The sequence below is a fragment of the Bos indicus genome, chromosome 7, assembly GCF_029378745.1.
Source record: "Bos indicus isolate NIAB-ARS_2022 breed Sahiwal x Tharparkar chromosome 7, NIAB-ARS_B.indTharparkar_mat_pri_1.0, whole genome shotgun sequence".
In the NCBI taxonomy this organism is placed as follows: domain Eukaryota; kingdom Metazoa; phylum Chordata; class Mammalia; order Artiodactyla; family Bovidae; genus Bos; species Bos indicus.
Window position 1 is genome coordinate 17,894,072 of NC_091766.1, and position 25,695 is coordinate 17,919,766.

Here is a 25,695-nt window from a genome sequence, read left to right on the forward strand (position 1 = left end):
CAGCAGCAAAGATCCAGCACAGCCATAAATAAATACATAATTTTTTTTTATAAAAAAGAAGCTGTTTAGTTCCTCTTCAGTTTTTGGTATCAGAATGGTATTATGTGCATATCTGAGGTTGTTGCTACTTCTCCCGTCAGTCTTGATTCCAGCTTGTGATTCGTCCAGCCCCGCATTTTGCATGGTGAAATCTGCATAGAGGTTAAATAAGCAGGGTGACAATATACAGTCTTGTCATACTCCTTTCCCAATTTTGAACCAGTCAGTTGTTCCATGTAAGGTTGTGACTGTTGCTTCTTGACCCACATACAGGTTTCTCAGGAGACAGGTAAAGTGGTCTGGTATTCCCACCTCTTTAAGAATTTTTGCATTTGTTGTGATCCACACAAAGGCTTTTGCATAGTCAGTGAAGCAGAAGTAGATTTTTTTTGGTATTCCCTTGCTTTCTCTGTGATCCAACAGGTGTTGGCAATTTGATCTCTGATTCCTCTGCCTCTTCTAAACCTAACGTGTACATGTGGAAGTTCTAGGTTCATGTATTGCTGAAACCTAGCTCAAAGGATTTTGGGCATAACCTTGCTAGCATGTGAAATGAGTGCAATTGTACAGTTGTTTAAACATTCTTTGGCATTGCCCTTCTTTGGGATTGGAATGAAAATTGACCTTTTCCAGTCCTGTGGCCACTGCTGAGTTTTCCAAATTTGCTGACATACTGAGTGCAGCACTTTAACACCAGCATATTTTAGGATTTAAAATAGCTCACCTGGAGTTCCATCACCGCTACTAGCTTCGTTCATAGTAATGCTTCCTAAGGCCCACTTGCTTCACACTGTAGGGTGTTTGACTCCACGCCATCGTGGTTATCTGGGTCATTCAGTAAGACTTTTTTGTACTGTATTCTGGCTCCTGAGGTTATAATGGAGAAGGTGGAAGCCACAATCCCTATTCTCAAGACTAGATGTAGCAGGAGACCCAGATAGTTCTAGAACAGCAAGACCAGGGTCAGAAATATGGGACTGCATGAGACACAAAGGAAGACCACCCTGACCCTGCCCTGTAAGCTTAGGAAGGCTTTAGGAAGAAAGCAATCCCCAGGCTAAATGCAGAGTAGTTGGGCTGGCAAAGAGGGCTACATGGGAATGAGAGCCTTACAGGCAGTGGGAAGAGTCTGTGCAAACTCAAGGAGGTAAGAAGTAAAGTAAGACTCCTTTGGAGGAGCTGAGTTATTCTTTCCACCCAGACTGTACAGTTGAAGGTGGGGAAAGGTAGTTACAGAGGGAATGTGTAAGCCAAGTTAAAGAATCTGGATTTGATGTATGGGAATCACAGATGTGTTCTAAGCGGAGGCTTAAGAATTTGGGAGGCTGGATGGCTCAGTATCTTCAGGCATGCTTGGTTTCCCTAAGGGCTTGCATGTGGCTGAAGATGGAGGGGACGTCAGATTTGTGTGGGGTTTTTGCCCATTCAGTATCCATGGCTCCATTTCCCCTTCATCAGCCACCTGGTTATGGTCTTGGTGGGATGGTCACTCGAAGTAGTCTCCTCCAAGGATCAGATGTGGCCCAGGCTACACTCTCCAGACTTTTTTTTTTTTTTTAATTCGGCTATGTCAGGTCTTAGTGGTAGCACGTGGGATCTCCTGTTGCAGCTCATGGACTCTGCGGCTATGACACATGGGCTCAGTGGTTGTGGCCCGTGGGCTTAGTTGCTGTGTGGCACATGGGATCTTAGTTTCCCAATCAGGAACTGAACCTGCTTCCCCTGCATTGCAAGGTGGATTCTTAACCACTGGACCACCAGGGACATCCCCACTCTCTGGAATTTGAAGTTTGGGCCTGCACAGAAGGACTGAATACAGTTGTTTTCATTCGTACCCAATATTGCCCCCTGGAGAGATTGTCTATTAAAGGGCCAAAGCTATTCCTGGTTCTGGTTTTCTTGTTCTCTGCAATTCCTTTCATTACCGAGCTCCTTGTAATAAATGAATGAAAGAACAAATACATGAATAAATAATTTGGTCAATTAAATAAGTAACCACACACATGCACACACACACAGTTTATATTTATAGTTTAAGTTCATTAGAATCACTTTCTGTTGCTTGCTACGAAAGAACCCTAGCTAATATACCACTGCTGCTGGATTCATGGGGCTCAGCCTGTAGAGAGCTACCTTACCACTCCTGGGCATATATCTGGAAAAGATAAAAACACTAATTAAAGATGCATGCGCCTCTGTGTTCATAGCAGCATTGTTACAATGGCCAAGACATGGAGACAACCTAAATGTCCTTTGATGACTGCATAAAGAAGATGTGGAACATATATACAATGGAGTACTACTCAGCCATAAAAACAAATGAAATAGGACTTCCTGGTGGTCCAGTGGTTAAGAGTCTGCCTGCCAATGCAGCGGATGTGGGTTCGACCCCAGATCAGGGAACTAAGATCCCTCATGCCATGGCACAGCTAAGCCCATGTGCTGCAGCTACTAAAGTCCCCACACACCTAGAGCCTGTGCTCAGCAACAAGAGAAGCCACTGCAACGAGCAGCTTGTGCACTGTATTGAAGAGCAGCCCCTATTCACCGCAACTAGCCCCCATTGCACACAGCATTGGAGACCCAGCACAGCCATAAATAAATAAAATTTTAAAAAAGAATGAAACTTTGCCATTTTCAGCAACATGGATGGACCTAGAGATTATCATACTAAGTGAAGTAAGTCAGACAGAGACAAATATCATGATGTCACTTACATGTGGAATCTAAAAAATAATACAAATGAATTTATTTACAAAACACTCACAAAGAAAACAAATTTATGGTTACCAAAGAGGATGGATACACCAGGAGCTTGGGGTTAACAGATACAAACTACTCCTATATAAAATAGATCAATAAAGACCTACTGTATAGCACAGGAAATCACATTCAGAATTTTGTAATTACCTATAATAGAAAAGAATCTGAAAAAGAACAAATATATGTATAATTGAATCACTTTGCTGTACACCTGAATTTAACACAACATTGTAAATCAGCTATACTTCAATTAAAAAAAAAAACTAACTTAAGCAAAAACAAAAACAAAGAAACAAACAAGAGGGGGAAAGAGAGAATATTGGAAAGATAGTGAGATGTGTTAAAAAATGGAAAGATGAGTTGTTTTAGGAAGGCTGGGACCCACAGTAGGTCTGCAGGATTCAGCAGATGTGCAAATACTGTCCTCAAGCATTCGCTTTTTTTTTTTTCCTCAGCCTTGTCTTCTCATGGGTGGCAAAATAGTTGTCACATCTCAAGTATCATAACAATATCCCAGAGCCTCTGTAGAGAGTTGTCAATGATGCAACTCCATCTTGGTGACTCCCAGGCTTTGTGCCTGCTCCAAGTTTCAGATTCCTAAAGGAGAAAGTCTGGTATCCTGCTTTGGCAGGGGTATCTGTTCCAGTGGGTAGGGTTTCGTGATATAGACAGGGCAAGTTGGGGGTGGGGCGATCTCTGTGTTCTAGGGGAGCTTCTGTGAACTGGGTGGCCCTCCTGGAGATGTGTTTGACCTTGTCCGTTGATAAACATCAGAGACTTTGACATGGAAAACAAGGACGTAGGTGGGACCATGCGCTGGGAAACCAGTTTGCCAAGGCTGGGTTCTTAAATGGTGACCTTTGGGCTGATCCATCATTGTCCCAGGAGAGCTTTGGGTTCTCCTGGAACAGGAGGGCTCCTGTCTTGGGAACCTGTACAGGTGACCAGGACCTAGGCTATAGATGTTGACCTTGTATCAGGTGAATGATTTTCCCCATACCCACCACTGTGCTCTGTTTTTTTTTTTTTTTTTTTTTTTTAATTTGGCTGCTTCAGGTCTTAGTTTCAGCATGAGGAATCTTTAGCTGTGGCAAATGGAATCTAGTTCCCTGACCAAGGATAGAACTCGGACCCCCTACATTGGGAACTCAGAGTCTTAGCCACTGGACCACTAGAGAAGTCCCTGCTCCCTGTATTTCTTTTCTTTTTTAGTACTTATTTATTTGGCTGAGTTGAGTTTTAGTCACAGTCTTAGTTCTGGCATGCAGGATCTTTTGTTGAAGCACATGGACTCTCTAGTTGTGGTGTGCAGGCTCAGTAGATGTGGGGGCTTAACTGCATATGGGATTTGAGTTCCTTGACTAGGAATTGAACCTATGTCCCCTGCATTGCAAGTGAAAAGTATTAATTGCTCAGTCCTGTCTGATTCTTTCACAACTCCATGGACTGTAGCCTGACAGGTTCCTCTGTCCATGGAATTCTCCAGGCCAGAATACTGGAGTGGGTAGCCATTCCCTTCTCCAGGGGATCTTCCCAACCCAGGGATTGAACCCAGGTCTCCTGTATTGCAGACAGATTTACCAAGGAAACCCCCTGCATTGCAAGGTGGATTCTTAAGCACTGGACTGCCAGGCAAGTCCCTTCAGGCTATTTTTTAGAAGTGAGTCACTAGGCCAAGGCCAGTTCATGACCACTATGTTTGCATTTCAGTCCATAGGAAGTAGAGAGCAAGCCTCAAGAACTTGCAAGCAGGCAAGCTTCTCAAGAACTGACCTGGAAGTTATATTGATAGATTCATCTACAGCCCTGTCCTGTGGGCTAGAGCAGGTCACAAGGCCACAGTGAGCTGCAAGGAAGGCTGGGGAATGTAGTCTTGAGTTGAGTAGTTGAATGCCCAGCTCAAACTTGGGGGACACTGTTGCCGAAAGGAAAATGTAAGTAGATAGTCTTCACCATGTGCATTGAATGAATTAAGGAGCCCACAGAGTAATGGATGGAGTAATGGATCTACCAATGAGTGGTTGACTGGTCCGCTGGAAGATGGATAGACCCTGGGTCGGTTCACTGCCTGAGAGACGGCTGCTGACCAGATGGATAATGACTGAGGGTGACCGAGCTCAGCCTCCTCTGTCTGACAGCCCCTCACTATGCTTTCCCCTCCTTCTCCAGTTCAGCAATGTCACCTTCTTCATCTTTGGGCCCCTCATGACATTTCTGATGCGCCCATACATCCAGCAACGCTCCCGCTACCTTTACGTGCTGTTCGTTCTCTTCACAGTCACAGGTAGGTGGGGACATTGGGACAGGGTGGGGGGCAAGAGGGACAACACCCTTGATCACCTGCCTTTGTCTCTCCCTCCAGGACTGTTCTCCATGTACTTTCACATGACGCTCAGCTTCCTGGGCCAGATGCTGGATGAGATCGCTATCCTGTGGCTGCTGGCCAGCGGCTACAGCATATGGTTGCCCCGCTGCTATTTCCCCGCCTTCCTAGGGCAGAACAGGTTGGGCAGGGGCGGGCCCTCTGTCAATCCTACTGGAGCCCACCTATCCTTCAGACCCTTTGGAATCCCTCCCCTCAACACACCAGGACTTTTTCCTGACCCTGCCTGACCTATCCGGACTTTCAGGCACCCTCCTTCTGAGCATACTTGGGACCCTGGAAGTCCTCCCCTGGTTGTTGTTCAGTCACTCAGTCATTTCTGACTCTTTGTGACCCCATGGACTGCAGCCCCCCAGGCTTCCCTGACTTTCACCATCTCCTGGGGTTTGCTCAGACTCACGTCCTTTGAATTGGTGATGCCATCCAACCATCTCGTCCTCTGTTGTCCCCTTACCCACCTGCTTATTCTTCCTTTTATCCCACCTGGAGAGTTGAGACCTTCTCCAGAGCCTTTCTGAGCCTACTTTGGGGTCCCAGGCGAGTGCGTGCTCAGTTGTGTCTGACTCTTTGCGACCCTATGGACTGTAGTCCACCAGGTTCCTCTGTCCATGGGGTTCTCCAGGCAAGAACACTGGAGTGGGTTGCCATTTTCTTCTCCAAAGCATCCCAGGACCCCATGCCTAAGCTTACCTGGGGCCCAAGACCTCTTCCCTGAGTCTGTCACCTGGTCTCTCTGGCGTCTTTCGTTGGATCCTCTTGGGTCCCCTTTTTGTTGACTTGAGACCCATCTGAATCTCTCTCCTGACCCTATCTGACCCACTTGAGCCTTCCAGGCTGTTGCTGCTCTTTAGTCACTCAGTCGTGTCCAATTCTTTGTGACCTCATGGACTGTAGCCCACCAGGCTCCTCTGCCCATGGGATTCTCTGGGCAAGAATACTGGAGTGGGTTGCCATTTCCTTCTCCAGGGGATATTCCTGAACCAGGGATGGAACCCGGGTCTCCTGCATTGGCAGGTGGGTTCTTTACCACTGAGCCACTGGGGAAGCTCAAGCCTTCAGGACTTCTCTCCTAATAGTTTCTGGGACCCCTGGTGCTCCTTCCTTAATCCCACCTGGCTCACCTGAGACTCTTGCCTGAATTTACCTGGGCCTTGGGACCCTCATCTGACCTTTTTGACTGAGCCCACCTGGGAGTCTTAAGACCGTCTTCTGAGCTCAGTGGGACTTCTCAGAACCCCTTCCCTTTTCTCATCCATCTCAGCCATGAGATTTCCGTGTGACTACCCAAACCCCACAGGAATACCCCTCAACCACCCTCCCCCTGTCTGCCCCTGCCACAGCTGAGCCCTTCTCTTCCTCCAGGTCTCGGTACAGCTCACTGATCATCATCATCAGCCTGGTCAGTACCTTCCTGTCCTTCCTGAGGCCCACGATCAACGCATATGCCCTAAACGCCATTGGCTTGCACATTATCTACATCGTGGTCCAGGAGTATAAGAAGTGGGTGTGACTGCAGGTGCCCAGAGAGGTGGCACCCCTTTCTCTTCCAAGAACCGCACCCCCCCCCCAAAGAAAAACCTCACCATGTTCCCTTCCCCAGAATCATTCACCAGCTAGGGGCAGGACCAGGATTTGAAACCTAAGGCAGAGTTTGTCCTTCTTCTCTGAAAACTGCCAAATACACATACAAGTGGAGAGCATTGTATCATAAATCTCCATGTGCCCACTAACCAGCCCCAACAGCATGTTACCAACCTGTGTTCCTTTTTTCTTCTTCTTGGCCACATGGCATGTAGGATCTTAGTTCCCCAGCTAAGAATGGAACCTGCACCCCTTGCATTGGAAGCTCAGAGTCCTAACCACTGGGCAACCAGGGAAGTCCCCAACCTGCATTCTCTAACCCCCTAGATTTCATATAATGTCACCCATTAATTGTTCAGGGTTTCACTCTCCTGATAAAAAAATTATCATTTTTAACCCATGCTAGGTCTTGGCAGGCTAGAGAAGGAACTCCCAAATGGGGCCATTTAAAGAGAGTTATATAAAAGGGTTGCTTACAAAGGAGAGGGCAGACTGTGGGAACATCACTAGAGATCATTTAGAATCCCTCCGTTAGTACCAGTGGGACTCCATGCTCATCAGGAGACCTGGGATGGGGAGTGATGGAAAGGAATGATTGCAAGAATCTGGAAGGAGAGAGGTAGCGGAGAGAGTCTTCTTGGCCAGAGCTGTGACCTCCAGTTGTTGGTTACAGTCCTACCTGAGCCAATCCCAGAGGGAGGTTGTGTGGGCTTCCAATTGGGTAAGTCAATGATTTCCAGTTGGGTTGGCCAACAGTTTCCAGTTGGGATGGCCAATGGTTTTCATTTGGGTTGGCCAATGGCTTCCAGTTGGGTAGGTCAATGGTTTCCAGTTGGGTTGACCAATGGGGAGCCCCAGCAAGGAATCAAATGGTGGAGGAAGGGTATTATTGGAATATTTATTTCCAGGTCCACATAACTCAGCTCCCCCACCCCATACCCAGCCAGCCCTTGAGGCTCAGGGCTGGGTGGAAAAAGGTAGCACAGGATCTAGAGAGGTGAATGGAAGATGCTTCCTTAGAATAGCATCTAAAAATAATACCCAGTTTGCACTGACCTTTCCTCAGTTTCCCAAAGACGTCTTCTTGTGCTTGGTCTTGTTTAAATCAGAAGACAAACGCAGTCCCTCAGGTCTTCCTTCTTTTATAGCAGTCCTTTCCTCCCTCCCTCTTTCTTCATGCCTCTGGTTTGATAACAGAAGCTCAAAGATTTGTCCTGTAGTACATCCTGAATTTTGGATTTGGCCAACTGCTTCCTGTGGTGTCTTCCAACCTGATTCCTTTTTTTCCCTCTGTAAATTAATAGATCTAGTTTTAGCTTTAACTTTTTTTTCACTTCATGTGTGGCACTGGGTGTCATTTGTTCCAGCCCATTAAGACCTCATGATGAGTGGTCGTCCTACATTTAGTGCCATTTTGTTTGATCTGTGGATTCAGATGGTGTCATCCAGATCCCTCATTATAAAGTTTTCTACAGCCCTTTCCCCTAATGATTTCAGCAGCCATTTCATGCTGTCTCCACCCGTGGTCTCCTTAGAGGGTGCAAAAGTGTGATTTTCAGATTCTATTATTCCTTCTGCATTAATTATCTGGAGTCCATTCATCCAGACAGAAGAATGTTTGCTCATCAATCTTGAAATACAGTTTGGACAGGAAAGACAGGATAGGGCGTTAATTCTTTCCCTTTTAAAAATTAATTTCCAGAGCAACAAGTTGGTGCCTTAGCCATCTCTGGTAAGGACCCATGAGAGTTTTTTTTAAAGCATTATGAACTCATGGACATTTATCTCTGAAGTGTTTCAATCCATTGCAGTCACTATGCTATATTTTTAACTTTTTATTTTGAAATAATTACAGGCTCAGAGCAAGCTGCAAAAATAGTACACAGAGTCCTGTGTACCCTTCACCCAGATTCTCCCCACCTCCCCCAGAGGCAGCATCTTGTGTAATTACGTGTGTGTGTGCATGCTAAATCACTCAGTCATGTCCGACTCTCTGCGACCCCACGGGCTATAGCCCACCAGATTCCTCTGTCCATGGAATTCTCCCAGGCAAGAATACTGAAGTGGGTTGCCGTTTCCTTCTCCAGGCAATCTTCCCAACTCAGGGACTGAACCTGTGTCTCCTGCATTGGCAGGCAGATTCTTTACCATCTGTACTCAAATTTTACCAATTCTTAGGTGTGGTTTTGTTTTGTTTTGGTGTTTAGACTGTCCTCTTTTAGGATAGCAGGCAGGGCTTGCGCTTTTACCCATGAAGGAGTTATTGCCTCATTAATCTCTCATAAGCTCTTTCCCAAGAGACATTGGGTTAGTTCTGTGGTTGGGGAAACACATATTCTAATCCTGAGTTGTCCCATGACATGGGACACCCTCCCACACACTTACACACGTATTCTCAGAGCCACGTGGACATAAATTCCCATGCACCAGCTCACAGGTGCACATACACTTATACCCCAAAGCACAAACACAGAAGGGCTTGTTGGTTGCAGCTTCTGTATTCTGATAAACCTGATTCAGACCCCACATACTGGCTGTGTAACCTTGGGGTGGGGTCTGGGCATACTTAATCTCACGTGCCTCAGTTTTCTCATCCACAAAATGGGAACAATAGCATTGCTGTGAGGACCCAGTATCTTGTAAGCAGTCCCCACATGTTAGCATGGGTCTGGCCCCTCCCCCACCTTGCCCCTTGATCCTTCCCTCCTCTGAGCCTCCTCTCCTGAAATGGAGGAATTTCCCATCAGTCCCCTGGGGATCTGCTAGCTGAGTCAGGCTTTGATCTCCCTTCTTCCCTCCCTAGGACCAAAAATAAGGAGCTCCAGCATCTGATTGAGGTCTCCACGGTTATATGGGCTCTCGCCTTTACTAGCTGGATCAGTGACCGCCTGCTTTGCAGTTTCTGGCAATGGATTAATTTCTCCTACCTGCACAGCATCTGGTAAGCATTTACCCTATGGTCTTGGGCTCTAGGGGCTTCCCTGGTGGCTCAGACAGTAAAGAATCCACCTGCAATGTGGAAGACCTGGGTTCACTCCCTGGGTCAGGAAGATTCCCTAGAGAAGGGCTTGGCAACCTGCTCCAGTATTCTTGCCTGGAGAATTCCATGGACAGAGGAGCCTGGCAGGCTACAATCCATGGCGTTACAGAATCAGACATGACTGAGCAACTAATGCTTTCACTTGGGTCCTAGAAGCAGAAAATCTCAGATTCCAGAGCTTGGAGCAGGACCTGGGGGAAGCGGGGGCAGGCACAGATACTGGGATGTGTGTGTATGTCTTGGGGGTGTGTGGTCAGGAGATCCCTTTTGATGGCCAGGATCCAGGAAAGGTCAGGAGAGGTGGGGCTGGGGCCATCAAGCTGACTGCTGGGGCATCTTTTCCCCCTCTCCACCTTGTCACCCAGGCATGTACTCATCAGCTTCACCTTCCCCTACGGCATGGTCATCCTGGCTCTGGTGGATTCCGAATACGAGATGCCGAACAAAACCCTCAAAGTCCGCTACTGGCCTCGGGACACTTGGCCCATGGGGCTGCCCTACGTGGAGATGGGTGATGACCACAAGAGCTGCTGAGGTCCAGCAGGGCTTCTTGATCACCTGACACCTATGCACCCACCCAGGACAGCGGCCTGAATTGGGAGACCAAGAGACACAGTTCTGCCCTCCGGCTCCCTCTCCCCTTCATCCTGGTCCTCCGTGCCCCCATTCCGAGGCAGGGGATGGACTTAATGACCTCTCTGTGCTGCAGTGTGATAACCCTGGAGCTCCCCTCCATGACCCGCCCCCATCCTCTTTCACTTCCTCTTCCAGGTTTACTGTTTCACACGACCTGGTGGGGCTGGATCACTGAGCCACTGTGCTTCTGTGGCAGCCACTGGGAATGACCTCAGGCTGGGGCTTGGTCCCTGGGCATTGTATAAACAGTGGTGGTCACTGTGAGACTTTTCAGACCTGTCTTTGGCTGTGCAAGGTCACTGATACTTGGGAGGCATCCTAGAGAATGGACATGTTTTCTGGTCACCTTACACTCAAGCATGTGTGCTAGTGGTAAAGAATCTGTCTGCCAATGCAGGAGACGTAAAAGATGCAGGTTCTATCCCCTGCGTCAGGAAGATCCCCTTGAGAAGGAATGGCAACCCACTCCAGTATTCTTGCCTAGGAAATCCCATGGACAAGAGGAGCCTGGAGGGTTACAGTCCATGGGGTCTCAAAGAGTTTGAACAGGACTGAAGTGACTTCATGTGCATGCAGAGACCTCAGGGATCCTCACATGCTCACATGTGCTCCCACGGACTTACGGGGCTGGTAGCGCTGGAGCCTCACGGAGGCCTGGACTGGGTGACGTGGGTGCTGTTGGGGCACGTGCATCAGGACAAGAGCTGTGGTGGCTGCTTTCCGTGTGCTGTGCTTAGTCACTCAGTTGTGTCCAACTCTTCCTGACGCCATGGACTGTAGCCCACCAGGCCCCTCTGTCCATGGCAATCTCCAGGCAAGAATACTGGAGTGGGTTGCCATGCCCTCCTCCAGGGGATCTTCCCAACCCAGGGGTCAAACCCAGGTCTCTCTCATTGCAGGTGGATACTTTACCATCTGAGCAACCAGGGAAGCCCATGAATACTGGACTAGGTAGCCTATCCCTTCTCCAGGGGATCTTCCCAACCCAGGAATCGAACTGGGGTCTCCTGCATTGCAGGCAGATTCTTTAGCTGTTGGTACCAGGGAAGCCCGTGGTGGCTGGTACAGGCTCTTGAAATGAGAGGACAGAGGGAGGAGGGTGGTTTCCATGGTGGTTAAGAACTCAGGCCTTGGAGTCAGGCAGATGTAAATTTGAATTTTGCTCCACCATTGGGCTTCCCTGGTGGCTCAGAGGTTAAAGCATCTGCCCGGACTGCGGGAGACCCGGGTTCGATCCCTGGGTCAGGAAGATCCCCTGGAGAAGGAAATGGCAACCCACTCCAGTACTCTTGCCTGGAGAATCCCATGGAGGGAGGAGCCTGGTAGGCTACAGTCCATGGGGTCACAAAGAGTCAGACATGACTGAGCGACTTCACTTTCCTTGGACTTTCCTATTTGTATTTTCTGAGGGAAGTGGTTTTTTTCCCCCTCTACCTCTGAAGTTCAAGGACCTTGGCTGTAAAGCATTCCTTCCTTCCTTAGATTTCTGTGTAGATAAAACAAGATAACATATGTAAAGTTCTTAGAATGGGGTCTGGCAAACATCCACCCATCTACTCATCCTTTATCTGTCCATTCATCCATCCATCCATGTATTTATTATTCATCCTTCCATCGTCCATTATTCTTACATCTATTCCTGTATCCAACTGTTAACCATCCTTCATTCATCCATCTACTTATCCACTTCATGCAACCATATAGCCATCTTTTCACCATCCATTAATCATTATTCTTACATCCATCCATGTATTGAACTGTTAACCATCCTTCATCCATCCATCCATATTCAGCCATCTTTTCACTTATCCGTCCAATTCATTCAATCACCCTTCCATTCATCTATTTCCCCACCTGTTCATTCCTTCCTTCCTTCAGTCATTCATTCATCTCTTCAACAACTGTATACTGAATTCCTACTATATGTTTGACACCAGTCCTCATATAAGACAACAAAGACATGCAAAGAACCTGCCCTCATGAGGAGGCACACATTAGATGAATATAAAAGAGGCAACTGCAGTCACGGATGGGTGAAAAAGATAAAGCACAGTGATGTTCTCAAAGATCATGCCCTTTCATATGGGTGATCAGTTGGGAAGTGCACTTTCCAGCTGAGCCCTCAGTGAGGAGGGAACCAGCCATACCTAGAGCTGGGCAAGACCATTCTGGGCAGGAGGGAATCACATGTGTCATAGAAAAGCATCCATTTCCTACTCCCCTTGTCTCTATCTATAAATGCGTGGCCATGATTTGTCCTCAGATTCTGTCTCCTGCTGACCACTCCATACAGCCTCCTCTTGGGGCACGGAGGCAGTGAATAGGTAGGAAGGAGGACCAGTGAATCATCCAGTTTGTAATTCTAACTCACCATGGGGCCTTGGCAAGCCCCCATCTCCATTACGGAGGACTCGTGGTGGCAAAGGACAAAATGTTCAGCTCTAGCTGGCTGGAATGACAAAATGATAATCAGCACATATACTTTTGAAGTTAGAGATCAGACTGCAGGTACGGCTGGATCTAGGCTTTACTGTTGGCTCAGACAGTAAAGAATCTGCCTGCAATGAGGGAGACCCAGATTCGATCCTGGGGTCAGGAAGATTCCCCTGGAGAAGGGAATGGCAACCCACTCCAGTAATCTTGCCTGGAGAATCCCAAGGACAGAGGAGCCTGGCAGGTGACAGTCCATGGGGACGCAAAGAGTGGGACATGACTGAGTGACTAACACTTTCACTTTCAGGCTTCAAATGATGTCACCATGGCTGAGCTTCTCTATCCTGGAGCACCCCATGGGTAGGAAGTGGCTGCAAGCAATGCCAGGTTTATAGCCTTCCAAGATGAGAAGTATACACTGAAGCTCCAAGAACACATGAAAAGATACTCAACATCATTAGTCTAGTAGGAAAATGCAAATCAAAACCATGAATATCATTTTACATCCACTAAATTGGCCATAATTTTTTTCTTAAGCCAGGAGGTAAGTGCTGATGAGAACGTGGAGAAATTGGAACCCTTGTGGGTTGCTTGTAGGAATGTAAAATGGTACCACACAGTGGAAAAGAGTTTACCAGCTCCTTAAAAAGTTAAACAGAGTCACTATGTGATCCAGCAATTCCACTCCTAGGCATATAGACCAAAGAACTGAAAACAGGTATCCAAAGAAATACTTGTACAGAAATGTTCATTGCAGCACCATTTTTTTCTTTTTAAAAAATTAATTTTATTCAAGTATAGTTGATTTACAATGTTTTGTTGATTTCTGCTGTATAGCAAATAATTCAGTTATATATATTATTCTCTTTTAAAATTTTTAACTGAAAGATAATTACTTTACCATGTTGTATTGGTTTCTTCCATACAGCAACTTGAATCAGCCATAAGTATACATACATCCCCTCCCTCTTGAACCCTCCCACCCCCAACCCTATCTCACCCCTCCAGGTTGTTAGAGTGTGTGATACAGCAACTTCCCAGCAGTGACCTATTTTACACACGGCAATGTGTATGTTTCCACGCTGCTCTCTGTTTGTCCAGCTCTCGCCTCCCCCCCGCCCCGTGCCCACAAGTCTGTTCTCTATGCCTGTGTCTCTATTCTGCCCTGCAAATGGGTTCATCAGTACCATCTTGCTAGGCTCCATATATGTGCATTAATATACAGTATGTATCTCTCCTTTTGACTTACTTCACTCTATAACAGGCTCTAGGTTCATTCACCTCACTAGAACTGACTAAAATTCATTCCTTTTTACGGCTGAGTAATGTTCTGTTGTATATATGCGCCACAACTTTATCAATTCATCTGTTGACGAACATCTAGGTCGCTTCCATGTTCTAGCTATTGTAAATAGCATTACAGCACTATTGATAAGAGCCAAAAGGTGGAAATTACCAAAATGTTAATCAATGAATAAACAAAAGTAGTGTATCCATACAATGGGCTATCATTCTGCCTTAAAAAGGAATGGAGCACTGACACAGGATACGATGTGGATGAAGCTTGACAACATTACACTCAGTGAAAAGCCAGACACCAATGGGCATATATTCTATGATTTCATGTATGTGAAATGTCTAGAACAGGCAAATCCATAAGGGAAAAAATCAATCAGATTAGTGATTGCTAGGAGCTGAGAGGGGGCATCCCAGGTGACACTCGTGGTGAAGAACCTGCCTGCCAATGCAGGAGACGTGAGACTCGGATTCAGTCCTTGGGTGGGGACGATCCCCTAGAGGAAGGCATGGCAACCCACTCCAGTATTCTTGCCTGGAGAATGCCATGGACAGAAGAGCCTGACAGGCTACAGTCTATGGATTCACAAAGAGTCGGACACAACTAAAGTGACTTAGCACACATGCACACGGGGGCTGAGAGGAGGAAATGGGGAGTGAGTGCTCATAGGTATAGGGTTTCCTTTTGGGGTCAAGACTATGTCTTGGAAAACTAGATAGAGATGATGGTTATACAACATTGGTAAGGCTCTAGTTGCTTTTGAATTGTACACTTAAGTATAGTTGATGATTAATTTTAGGTTAGGTAAATTTCACCTCAGTTAAAATTTACTAAAGTCTTGGCTGGTGTTAGGTCATGTCCCCGCTCCCCCACCCCCCAGTTAATTCCAGTAGCCAGAAGGATGCAGCTGTTTGATTAGCCAGACTTGGGCACGTGCTTCCTCTGCAGAGGGAGGGAAGCCTCGATCTGACTATGACTCTGATCTGGGGGGAAGAGGGGATGAGTACGAGTTGAAATCCAGTATTAAGCCCTTGCCTGTCATGAGTTGGCATCCTCCAGAGGGGCTGCCATTTAAAAACACACACACATTCATATTGGCCCCCAGGGGGAGCCCTCGGATCGAGGACTGTTGCCAGGGAGAAATAAAAAGGAGAGGGGCTTCCCTGGTAGTCAAATGGTTGAGTTCGCCTGCCAATGTAGGGGACATGGGTTCGATCCCTGATCTAGGAAGACTCCACATATCATGGAGAAACTAAGTCTGTGCACCACAACTACCAAACCTGTGCTCTTGAACCTGGGAGCTGCAACTACTGAGCCCCTGGGCTGCAACTATCAAAGCCCAGGCACCTACAGCCTGAGCTCTGCAAGAAGAGAAGCCACCACAATGAGAAGCCCACAGGTTGCAATGAAGAGTAGCCCCCACTTACTGCAACTAGAGAAAGCTCAGCAATGAAGACACAGTGTAGCCAATAAATAAATAAATAAATAAATTTTAAAGAAGAATGATGCTAAGAGAGAAAAAATTGCACACGTCCAGTGTAGCACCCTTTTCTGGGGAAACACCTTGTTGCACATAATTTTGGTCTGCTCCAGAACCATTCATGGCACTTCTCTATAGCTCAGCTGGTAAAGAATCTGCCTGCAATGCAGGAGGCCTGGGTTTGATCCCGGGGTCAGGAAGATCCCTTGGAGAAGGAAGTGGCAACCCACTCCAGTATTCTTGCCTGGAGAATCCCGTGGACAGAGGAGCCTGGCAGGCTAGAGTTCATGGGGTCACAAAGAGTTAGACATGACTAAGTGACTAACGCACACACACAAAACCATTCATGGCTCCCCATTGCCTATAGAATAAGAGCCAAGTGCCTCAGTGTGACATTTAAGGTCTGCTCTGATTTGAAGGCAATGGCACCCCACTCCAGTACTCTTGCCTGGAAAATCCCATGGACCGAGGAGTCTGGTAGGCCGCAGTCCATGGGGTCGCTAAGAGTCGGACACGACTGAGTGACTTCACTTTCACTTTTCACTTTCATGCATTGGAGAAGGAAATGGCAACCCACTCCAGTGTTCTTGCCTGGAGAATCCCAGGGACGGGGGAGCCTGGTGGGCTGCCGTCTATGGGGTCGCACAGAGTCGGACATGACTGAAGTGACTTAGCTTTTTTAGCTTTAGCTCTGATTTGAAATGAATCTAGGGTAGGTCTCCGGCATCCCCATTGGACTCTGCTCCAGCTTGGTCTTGTTCAGTATTGCTGTGAGTGGCTGTGCGTACATTTGTGGCTGGCAGGAAACTGGGAGGTACAGGAAGCATTCTGTAGTAGTTGGTCTCTGGGCAGGAGGCCAGAAAGAGGCTTCCAAAAAAAGTCTGGGAGGGCTGAACCGCCTGAAAGGTGAAAGAAAGGTAGTGTAATTAATACCAAGCACTCCCTTTGGGTGCAAGTAAACTGGAACACTAGAGGGCGATAGAGACCTAGTACAGCAGTTCAGTTACAGACGGAGCCCAAACTCACCACTTTCAAAAGGTTACATTCTACTCCTGGGACTCCTGCTTCCATCTCACTCTTTGTAACAAGTCTGAATGACATATATCAGTCATGCATGCTGCCAAATGCTCAAATTGCTATCTGCTTTTTGTTTCTTTAGAGCTACTCCCTTGGCTCACACTGTTGTATTTGCACAGGAAACATTGTGTCACTTCCAAAAGTCACTTGTCACAGATACAAAATAACCATAAAACTAGATACAGTAACAACAAAAAGTTATTAACTGCAGCTCAGTGATTCTTAACCCAGTCTGCACATAGAATCTCCAGCTGATTTTTAAAAAAAATTTTTAATTGAAATACAGGTGATTTATAATGTTGTGTTCAAAGAAGGCAATGGCACCCCACTCCAGTACTCTTGCCTGGAAAAACCATGGACGGAGGAACCTGGTGGGCTGCAGTCCATGGGGTCGCTAAGAGTCGGACACGACTGAGCGACTTCACTTTCACTTTTCACTTTCATGCATTGGAGAAGGCAATGGCAACCCACTCCAGTGTTCTTGCCTGGAGAATCCCAGGGACAGGGGAGCCTGGTGGGCTGCCATCTATGGGGTTGCACAGAGTTGGACATGACTGAAGTGACACAGCAGCAGCAGCATAATGTTGTGTTAATTTCTGCTATATAAAAATGATTCAGTTAAACATACACACACACACACATATATATATACATACACATTCTTTTAAAATTTGTTTTCCATTATGGCTTATCGCAATATATTGAATCTCTACTATACAATAGGAGCTTGTTGTTTACCCAGCTGATTTTAAAGACATGTTGGAAGAGGGCAGAGATGCAAGTAAAAAATTGGTGGTTACCAGAAGGAAGGTGAGGAGGGCCAAAATAGGTGAAGGGAATTAAGAGGTACAAGCTACTAGATGTAAAAAAAAGTTACAAGGATGTAATATATAGCACAGAGAATATAGCCAATATTTTATCATAGTCTTATATGGAGTATAATCTATAAAAATATTGAATCACTATGTTATACATCTGAAACTAATATTGTAAGTCAACTATCTGACTGCTGTGCTAAGTCACTTCAGTCATGTCTTTTTCCAACCCTTTGGAAAAAGTTTATAGCCATAACCTTTACGCTCATCTATGAAGGAGTCCTTTTTTAAGTACTTATTTTTATTTATTTGGCTACACGAGGTCTTACTTGCAGCACATGGGATTTTCGATCTTCGTTGTAGCATGTGGGATCTTTAGTTGTGGCATGCAAACTCTTTTGTTACAGCATGTAGGATCTAGTTTCCTGACCAGGGATTGAACCTGGGCCCCCTGCATTGGGAGTGTGGAGCCTTAGCCACTGGACCACCAGGGAAGTCTCATGAAGGAGCCTTGGAATGTGGGTGGGCTTAGAGTATGGTGGAAGTGCCTCCATGTGACTTCTGAGGCTAGTTCATCCAAGGCAATGCAGCTGTCTGTTATTTGGCAGGGGGGGATACCCACTCTTGGAACCCAGCCACCACCATGCTGTGAGGAATCCCAAGCCACCATGTGCAGGAGCCCACATGGAGAAGAACCAACAGCTGGCACCAACTTCCTGGCGTGATAAGTGAGTTGTGTTGGAGAGGTTCTTCATTCAGCCTCAGTGAGTTCACGTCATGCTGCTACTGCTGCTAAGTCGCTTCAGTCGTGTCCGACTCTGTGAGACCTCATAGACGGCAGCCCACCAGGCTCCCCTGTCCCTGGGATTCTCCAGGCAAGAACACTGGAGTGGGTTGCCATTTCTGTCTCCAATGCATGAAAATGAGAAGTGAAAGTGAAGTCGCTCAGTAGTGTCAGACTCTTAATGACCCCATGGACTGCAGCCCACCAGGCTCCTCTGTCCATAGGATTTTCCAGGCAAGAGTACTGGAGTGGGGTGCCGTTGCCTTCTCCGTGAGGGGCAGAGATATGCCAAGCCTTGCGCAAATTGCAGATGCTTGTAACATCTGGATAACGTGTGTCAATCATGCATGCATGCGTAGTTGCTCAGTCGTATCTGAATCTCTGTGACCCTATGGACTGTAGCCTGCCAGGCTCCTCTGTCCATGGGATTTTTCAGGCAAGAATACTGAAATGGGTTGCCATTTTCCTCCCTCAGGGGATCTTCCTGACCAAAGGATCGAACCTGAGTCTCCTGTGTCTCTTGCATTGCAAGTGGATTCTTGACTCACTGAGCCAATGGGTTATCAATCATGCATTCTGCTCAAATTACTATTTGCTTTAAGTTTTTCTTTAAATCTACTCCCTTCACTCACACTGATGTAAATAGGAAACAATGTGTCACTTCCAGAAGTCCTTTGTCAAACAGATAAAAAACAATCACAAAAATTAGATACAATAACAACAAAAGTGTTATTAACTGCAACTCAGTAATTCTTAACCCAGTCTGCACAAGAGAATCCTCAGCTGAATTTCCAAAAAGGGGATGGGTGACCTGGCCCTTTCTTACTTCAAATGAATGAGACCCAAATCTCTGAAGGTGACTGGGTCCCAACAATAAATGTTTAGTGTTGTTCCAAGTCACTCAGTGTAGGGTGGTTTTTTATACGGCAGATGACAACCAGAGTAACTTTGTGCACAATGCCAACTTCTAACTTTGTTGCTGCTAATTTGCTAAGTAGTGTCTGACTTTTTGTGTCCACTTGAACTGTAGCACACCAGGCTCCTATGTCCTCCACTATCTCCTGGAGTTTGCTCAAATTCATGTCCATTGAGTTGGTGATGCTGTCTAACCATCTCATCCTCTGCTGTCCTCTTCTCCTTTTGCCTTCAATCTTTCTCAGTATCAGAGTCTTTTCCAATGCTTCAGCTCTTCGAACCAGGTGGCCAAAGTATTGGAGGTTCAGCTTCAGCAACTTCTAACAATATCTGAACATTCTACCTTCCTCTGAAAGAAATAAGGGTTCACCTTCAATGCCATTCAAGTCAGCCTCAGTCCTACTCTCTCCCTACCAGGAAGTCTTCTTTGATTTCCTTACTCAGGAAATGTGTAGAGATGCTCTCGTGGGGGAGGCTGCTGATAGCGCCCGCCTACTAAGCAGGCACTAAGACACAGGTGGCAGATATGTAGTTCTGGACTCTCTGTGGGTCCCTGGCTCTGGAATATACTGAACATGGGACATTGGACATTGGACAATGCAATAACCTCATCTGAGCTTCAGTTTCCTCACCTGTAAAATGGGGGCAACGACATCTACCTCTTCATATTGTGATGATTAAATGAGTTTAAAATTCATCCTCTGGAGCTTGTAGATAGCAGGTGTTGGCCAGGATATGGCCATACTAATGAGAAAACGGAGCAGCACTCTGCTTACCTCCTCGAGGAAGGAAAACAGTTGTTCAGTTTTAGGCAATGGATGCTTTTTTTTTGACTGCACTTGACTGTGCTGTGCAACTTGTGGGATCTAATTCCTGTACCAGGGATTGAACCCAGGCCCTTGGCAGTGAGAGCATGAAATTCTAACCACTGGACCACCAGGGATTCAACATACTTAACATTTTAAAATTACTTTACTATTCTAACTTTGAATGAATGAATGAATTTTTATCTGCTCTGGGTCATTGATGCTTCGAGTGGGCTTTCTCTAGTTGTGGTGAGTGGGGGCCACTCTCTAATTGCAGTGCGTGGGGTTCTTGTTGCACTGGTTTCTCCTGTTGCTGAGCACGGGCTTTAGGGCACAGGCTTAAGTACTTGTGGCACAAGGGCTTAGTTGCTCCTCAGCATATGGGATCTTAGTTCTCCCAACCAATGATCAAACTTGTGTCCCCTACATTGGCAGGTGACTGTTAACCACTAGACCACTAGGAAGGTCCCAACATGTCTACTTTTCATTATAGAAGCTTCCCATATACAGAAAAGTATAGAGCTCAGTTTGATGAAATCCCGTATGCCTGTCACTTAGATCGAACAGTTCTTACATTTGCCATATTTTCATCGTCTAGTTTTTAAATTAATGTGTTTTAAAGGCAATTAGCCTGGTGGCATTTTAGCCCTGTGCAGCTTTAAAAAGTAAAGAATTTTTCCACACAACTGTAATTCCATGATCACACCTAACCAATTACAAGTTGAAATATAAGCCAATTCAAGTTCAAATTTCCCCAGTGACACAGCTGGTTTGTTCAAAGCTAAGATCCAATGAAGGACCTTACATTGCATTTGGTTGTGACACCATCTCTTTGAATTCTGAATGGTTCTCATGTCTTTTCTCCCAGGCTCTTGAGAGTTTCATCTTCTGAATTTGTTCGATTGCTTCTTCTTCTTCCTTTGTTTTCTATTTTTTTCACTGCACCATGTGTGACATCTGGGGACCTTAGTCCCCTCAACCAGGGATTGAACTCACACCACCCCCTGCAGTGAAAGCCCAGAGTCTTAACCACTGGACCACCAGGGAAATCCCTTGCCTGATTCCTTCTCATGTGTCACCTCCCATGATCCCCTACCCTCATTGTTTCCTTTGTAAACTGGAACTAAAGGTATGATTCAAATTAAACATTTGGGGCAAGAATAACTTCTTTTTTGGTGCTGTGTATTGCTCACTGCACCCTAGCAGGAGTTCATCATCTGTTTATCCCACTGCTCTGCTTCTAAAAGTGGTCACTGAACTAAGTTGGCAACAATATGATGCTTCCATGGGAACATCATTTCCCCCCCTCTTTGCATCTAGCAGGCAATCTGTGAAGAGATCATGATGGAGATGAAGTTATACTCTCCAGTTTCCCATGGACTTTTCAGTTAATCATTGTAGTATCCATGGTCAACTCTCGTCTGCAATGATTAGCTCATTAGGGGTTTCAAAACATTGTTGTTCTTCCCCCCCCCCCCCCCCCCCCCCCCCGTCATCCTTTTATTAATAACATTATTATTGGTTGGCATCATTGTTTAGCATTATTGTTGCTTATTTTCTCAGTATGACCTCCAACCTCCCCCCCACCACCACCCAAAAAAACCCCCAGGTGGCCCTGCTGTAGATTTAAAAGTATAGTGTTACTATGTACTATGTATGACGCTGGCTCTCTTCACAGTTCTTTTCTGGGCTTCCTTTCATTCCAAAGTAACTGATTTTCCGACGTCGCTCTTTATCGCAAAGCACCGGCCACACAAACTAATAAATACTTTGAGAGCATGCTCAGTCGCCTCCGACTTTTTGCGACCCTGTGGATTGAAGCCTGCCAGGCTCCTCTGTCCACGGGATTCCTCAGCCAAGAATTTCCTCCCCCAGGGGATCTTCCCGACCCAGAGATGGAACACATCTCCTTGCATTACCAGGTGGATTTTTAAATTTTTACCACTGAGCCTGACACTTAAATGAGAAATGGGGGGGGGGGGGGGGGGCGGGTACCCAAACAAACAAAAATCTCCCGATTTTTAATCTTATAGAAGGAATTTAAAATAATTGCACAAGGGACCCCAAATCGCAGGTAGAAGTCCTAATGTCCAAAAGAAAAGTGGCTTACAAGATCATGAAAAAGACGGGGTGATACGTTTACGTCCGATCTAAACACAGTTTACAAGTCACAGTGAAGGTATATACCCATATATTCATGGGTAAATTAAGAATCGGTTTTTGGAGGGATTGGCATTGGAATAAAATGAGAACGTCTTGGTTATGTCAACGTAGCCGGTATCAGATTTGTATCATTCAGACTAGCATGAACTATCATCAAAAGGTACTGTGATAGTCCCCATTTTATTGATGCAAGAAGGGAGTGAATCATGAGAGAGATTCAGGATTGTAAAATTAATCTGTAGTACCAGAGCCCAGGGCTCATTCCATCACACAGTAGCAACACGTGGCCAGGAAACAAAAATGTCCCTGGGGATGCCTCTCCAGCGTTCCAGCCGCCAGCTCAGCTCGGGCCCAGGGAGGCTCGGGCCCCAGGGATGCTCGGGCCACCGGGCAGCGCCCCCTGCGCACCAGTGCGCAGGCGCGGCGCGCTTGTCCCGCCCCCGCCCCCCTCCACGTGCGGCGCACACCTCGCGCTCCCTTCTGCTGGGCTCGCCTCGCGCCTCCCTCCCTCCCTCCTCCCGCCCCTCCGGTCCGGGCTTCCCATTGGCTGCGGGCTTCGTCCCTCCGACCGCAGCCCGGCAGGCCCCCACCAGGTCGGAAGTCCCACCCCACGAGTGGCTGTCCGTATCGTCGATTGGCCCAGACGTCTGTCAGTCCGGGCGGCTGGCCCGAGTCGGCGGCGGGGGCCCGCGGTCGGTGCGCGACCCGGGCTGGCGGTGGTTTCCGGTTCCGCGGGGCTGGCGGGCGGGCGGGCAGCCGTGAGCGGCGGCGGCGGCGCCTGACAGACAATGAGGGCGGCGGGGCGGCGCTGAGCGGCGGCGGCGGCGGCGAGCAACGCGGGGCCCGGGGGCGGGGCGGGGCGCCAGCCATGGACAATCAGGTGAGGAACGGCCGCGCCGCCCCAGCGCAGCCCGCGCCGCCCGCCGGGCCCCCTCCCTCCCTCCCTTCTTCCCTCCCTTACCCGCCCGCCCGGCCCGGCCCTCCTCGGTCCCGGCCTCTCCGTTCCCGCTCGGCGCCCGCCCGCCCCGCTTTGTGCGCGCCCACCGCTCCCCCGGGCCTTTATGTGGGGCGGGGGCGCCCCTCCCCCATCCGCGACCCCCACCTGGTTACAACGCCTCAGACTCCCCTGTGAATCTCGGTCCCTCGCTGCCCAGAGCACCCTGGGATGGCCTTCGCAACCCCGGCCCGGCCCAGATCCCCGTGGGACACCTCTTGTGACCCCACTACAACCCAGACCCCCTGGGACCCTCCTCGGGACCCCAGCCTGGCCCGGATTACCTTGGGACACCCCTTGCAACCCCAGTCCGACCCAGAGCCCCCCGGGACATCCCTCCGGACGCTGGCTCAATCATGAGCCCCCACAGGCATCCCCGGGGTCCCTTTAGAGTCCTTTGATCCGGCCTGTACCCCCTTTCCTCTCTGAATCCAGGGCAGTTGGTGTCTCCTGCCTGCTCTGGCCCCTTGGCCCTGCTTCCTCTCAAACTCTGTCTCTTCTCCACATTAAACCTTTGCTGGGGGTTGAGTCCCTCCAGAACTCCTGGTCTGCAGCCTCCTCCTTTGAACCCAGGCCCACCCTAACTTCTCTCCCCTCTGATCCTGCCCCTGCCTCAGCCCCAGCTGAGCCCCAGCCCTCTCCTCAAACGTCGGCGAGGTCCAGGCCTTTTCCCACCAGGATCCCGGCCTGCCTTGAACATCCTTCGTTTCGGACCTGGGCCAGCTTCCTCAGCCCCCTCTGCTCTGATCACTCTCCTTTGGGTTCCAGGGACCCAAAGGGCTGTCTCTTCACCTTCAGACCCTTTTTGACCAGATCCAGGGACCATTTCTGCTCTGATCTGGAGCCCCCACTCCTTTCACACACCAGATGCCTCACTCCCCTCACTTTGGGCTCTCTTTGCCCCTGTGACCCTGACGCTGCCCCACATTGCCCCCCAGCCCCTCAATCCAGAGCTAGATCTGGTTCCTGGAACCACAGCTATCCTCCCTGCAGGGACCCCCATGTCTCTTTCCTGATGTTCATGGTCGCCACTTCCTTCCAACATCCCCTAGACTGGTGCTGTGACTTTGACCTGCTGTCCTCTGCCCAGCTCCTGTATACCCCATGTTCCCTGCCTTCCCCAGCATCTTGGAGACTCCACCCAGAGACTTGCTGCAAACCCAAGGTGTTCCCCAGCGCCCCCACCCCCTAGACTCCCCACGGACCCTCTCCCTTTGGTCTGGAAACCCAGAGCCAGTTTCGGTAAACTCAAGCCTGGGACCATTGCAGCTCCCTACATAGGATCAGCTCTCTCTTCACCCTCGTCTGCTGCCCCTGGCTTCACGGGGCGCGAGGCCAGGAAAGGCGGTGTGGGGCTGTGGGGGTGGCAGCTGAATTCCCCGCTTTTAGTGAGGGCAGGTTGGGGCGTCCCTGGCTGCTGGCGCCACTCAGGCGGCTCTGGCTGGTGAGGCACTGTGTGGCAGTTGGGTTTCAGGGGTGGGGGGGTGCAGGAGGCATACCCCCGTGCCCATCCTGGCCGCCTGGTGGCCCAGGATCACTGAATCCTGTGCTCGGGGCACCCTCTCACTACAATTTCACTTTATCCTTGGTGTTGTACCTTTCTCTCAAGAGGTGAGGCATAGTTTATGATAGCTGAATGGGGATTTCTGCAGGGTGGGGTGAGTTCATTTCCCTTGAAGGGATCGAGCTTGAGGCCTCCTATCTGTATTGAGTTAGGAAACAAAATAGACCTTCAGTGTCCACTCTTAAGGCAGCTGGACCCTGGGAAAGTCTTACTGGACACCGCGCAGGTGCAGAGCAGGAAGCAGAGCAGGACTTCTGCCCCTAACCCCACTGGGCCCCCAGGGAGACATTTCAGGCCCATGGGCATTCATTCACCTTGTGATGTGGGGGGGCCCTGGCAGGCTGTGGTTGTCTCTATGAGTGAGACAGGGTAGCGTTCTGGGCCGGCGATGCAGGGAGACAACAGTCCTGCTCGGGGGTCAGGTGAGCCCGCTGGACCAAAGAGTGCCATCCCACCATTGTCTGGTGTGACAGTTGCTGGCAGTTGTGATTCAAACTTGAACCAGAGTGAAAAAGTTGGTTCCTCTGTTGCACTAGCCGTGCCTTAGGTGTTCAGGAACCACCACTCCTGAGGTGCCAGCCACCTCACTGGGCAGCGTGAAGAGGTGACCCTTCCTCCATGGCAGGAGTTTCCACTGGACAGTGCTGCTCCGGATCTTTGCGCATGCAAGTGCAAGTGAAACTGGCCCCAGAGGAAGGCCCGTGCCACCCCAGTCCAGTTCTTCGTCTGGGCTGTGTTCTCATGCAAATGTGGGAGGGAGAGGCCCCAATCTGAGCCCTGTCCCTTCCTCACGGCCCCAGGGGAGGCAGGAGAGACTAGTGTCCCTTATCGATCTTGAGTGGGTGAGCCAGCTGTAAGCAGTCCAGGAGGACTTCTGGTTCGGGATCTGGGTGTGGGGTTGGGGTGGGGACCCTTTGAATCCAGC

At 48.5% G+C, this 25,695-nt stretch overlaps 2 protein-coding genes across 3 annotated transcripts in view; both read left to right on the top strand.

Annotated features, from left to right (window-relative positions):
• The window catches only part of ACER1 (alkaline ceramidase 1), a 58,309-nt gene extending 42,090 nt beyond the window's left edge, over window positions 1–16,219 (top strand). Inside the window, exons 3-7 of the mRNA XM_070792272.1 lie at window positions 4,972–5,086; window positions 5,165–5,306; window positions 6,548–6,685; window positions 9,570–9,707; window positions 10,172–16,219. Of these exons, the coding sequence (XP_070648373.1) occupies window positions 4,972–5,086; window positions 5,165–5,306; window positions 6,548–6,685; window positions 9,570–9,707; window positions 10,172–10,340 (702 nt within the window). The 3' untranslated portion in view covers window positions 10,341–16,219. The remainder of the gene's footprint in view (window positions 1–4,971; window positions 5,087–5,164; window positions 5,307–6,547; window positions 6,686–9,569; window positions 9,708–10,171) is intronic.
• A 6,671-nt stretch (window positions 16,220–22,890) lies between these two features.
• MLLT1 (MLLT1 super elongation complex subunit) overlaps window positions 22,891–25,695 on the top strand; it is a 69,152-nt gene continuing 66,347 nt past the window's right edge. For both annotated transcript variants that reach the window (XM_070792986.1, XM_070792987.1), the window contains exon 1: window positions 22,891–23,092. In XM_070792986.1, coding sequence (XP_070649087.1) covers window positions 23,081–23,092 — 12 coding nt within the window. In that variant the 5' untranslated portion in view covers window positions 22,891–23,080. The remainder of the gene's footprint in view (window positions 23,093–25,695) is intronic.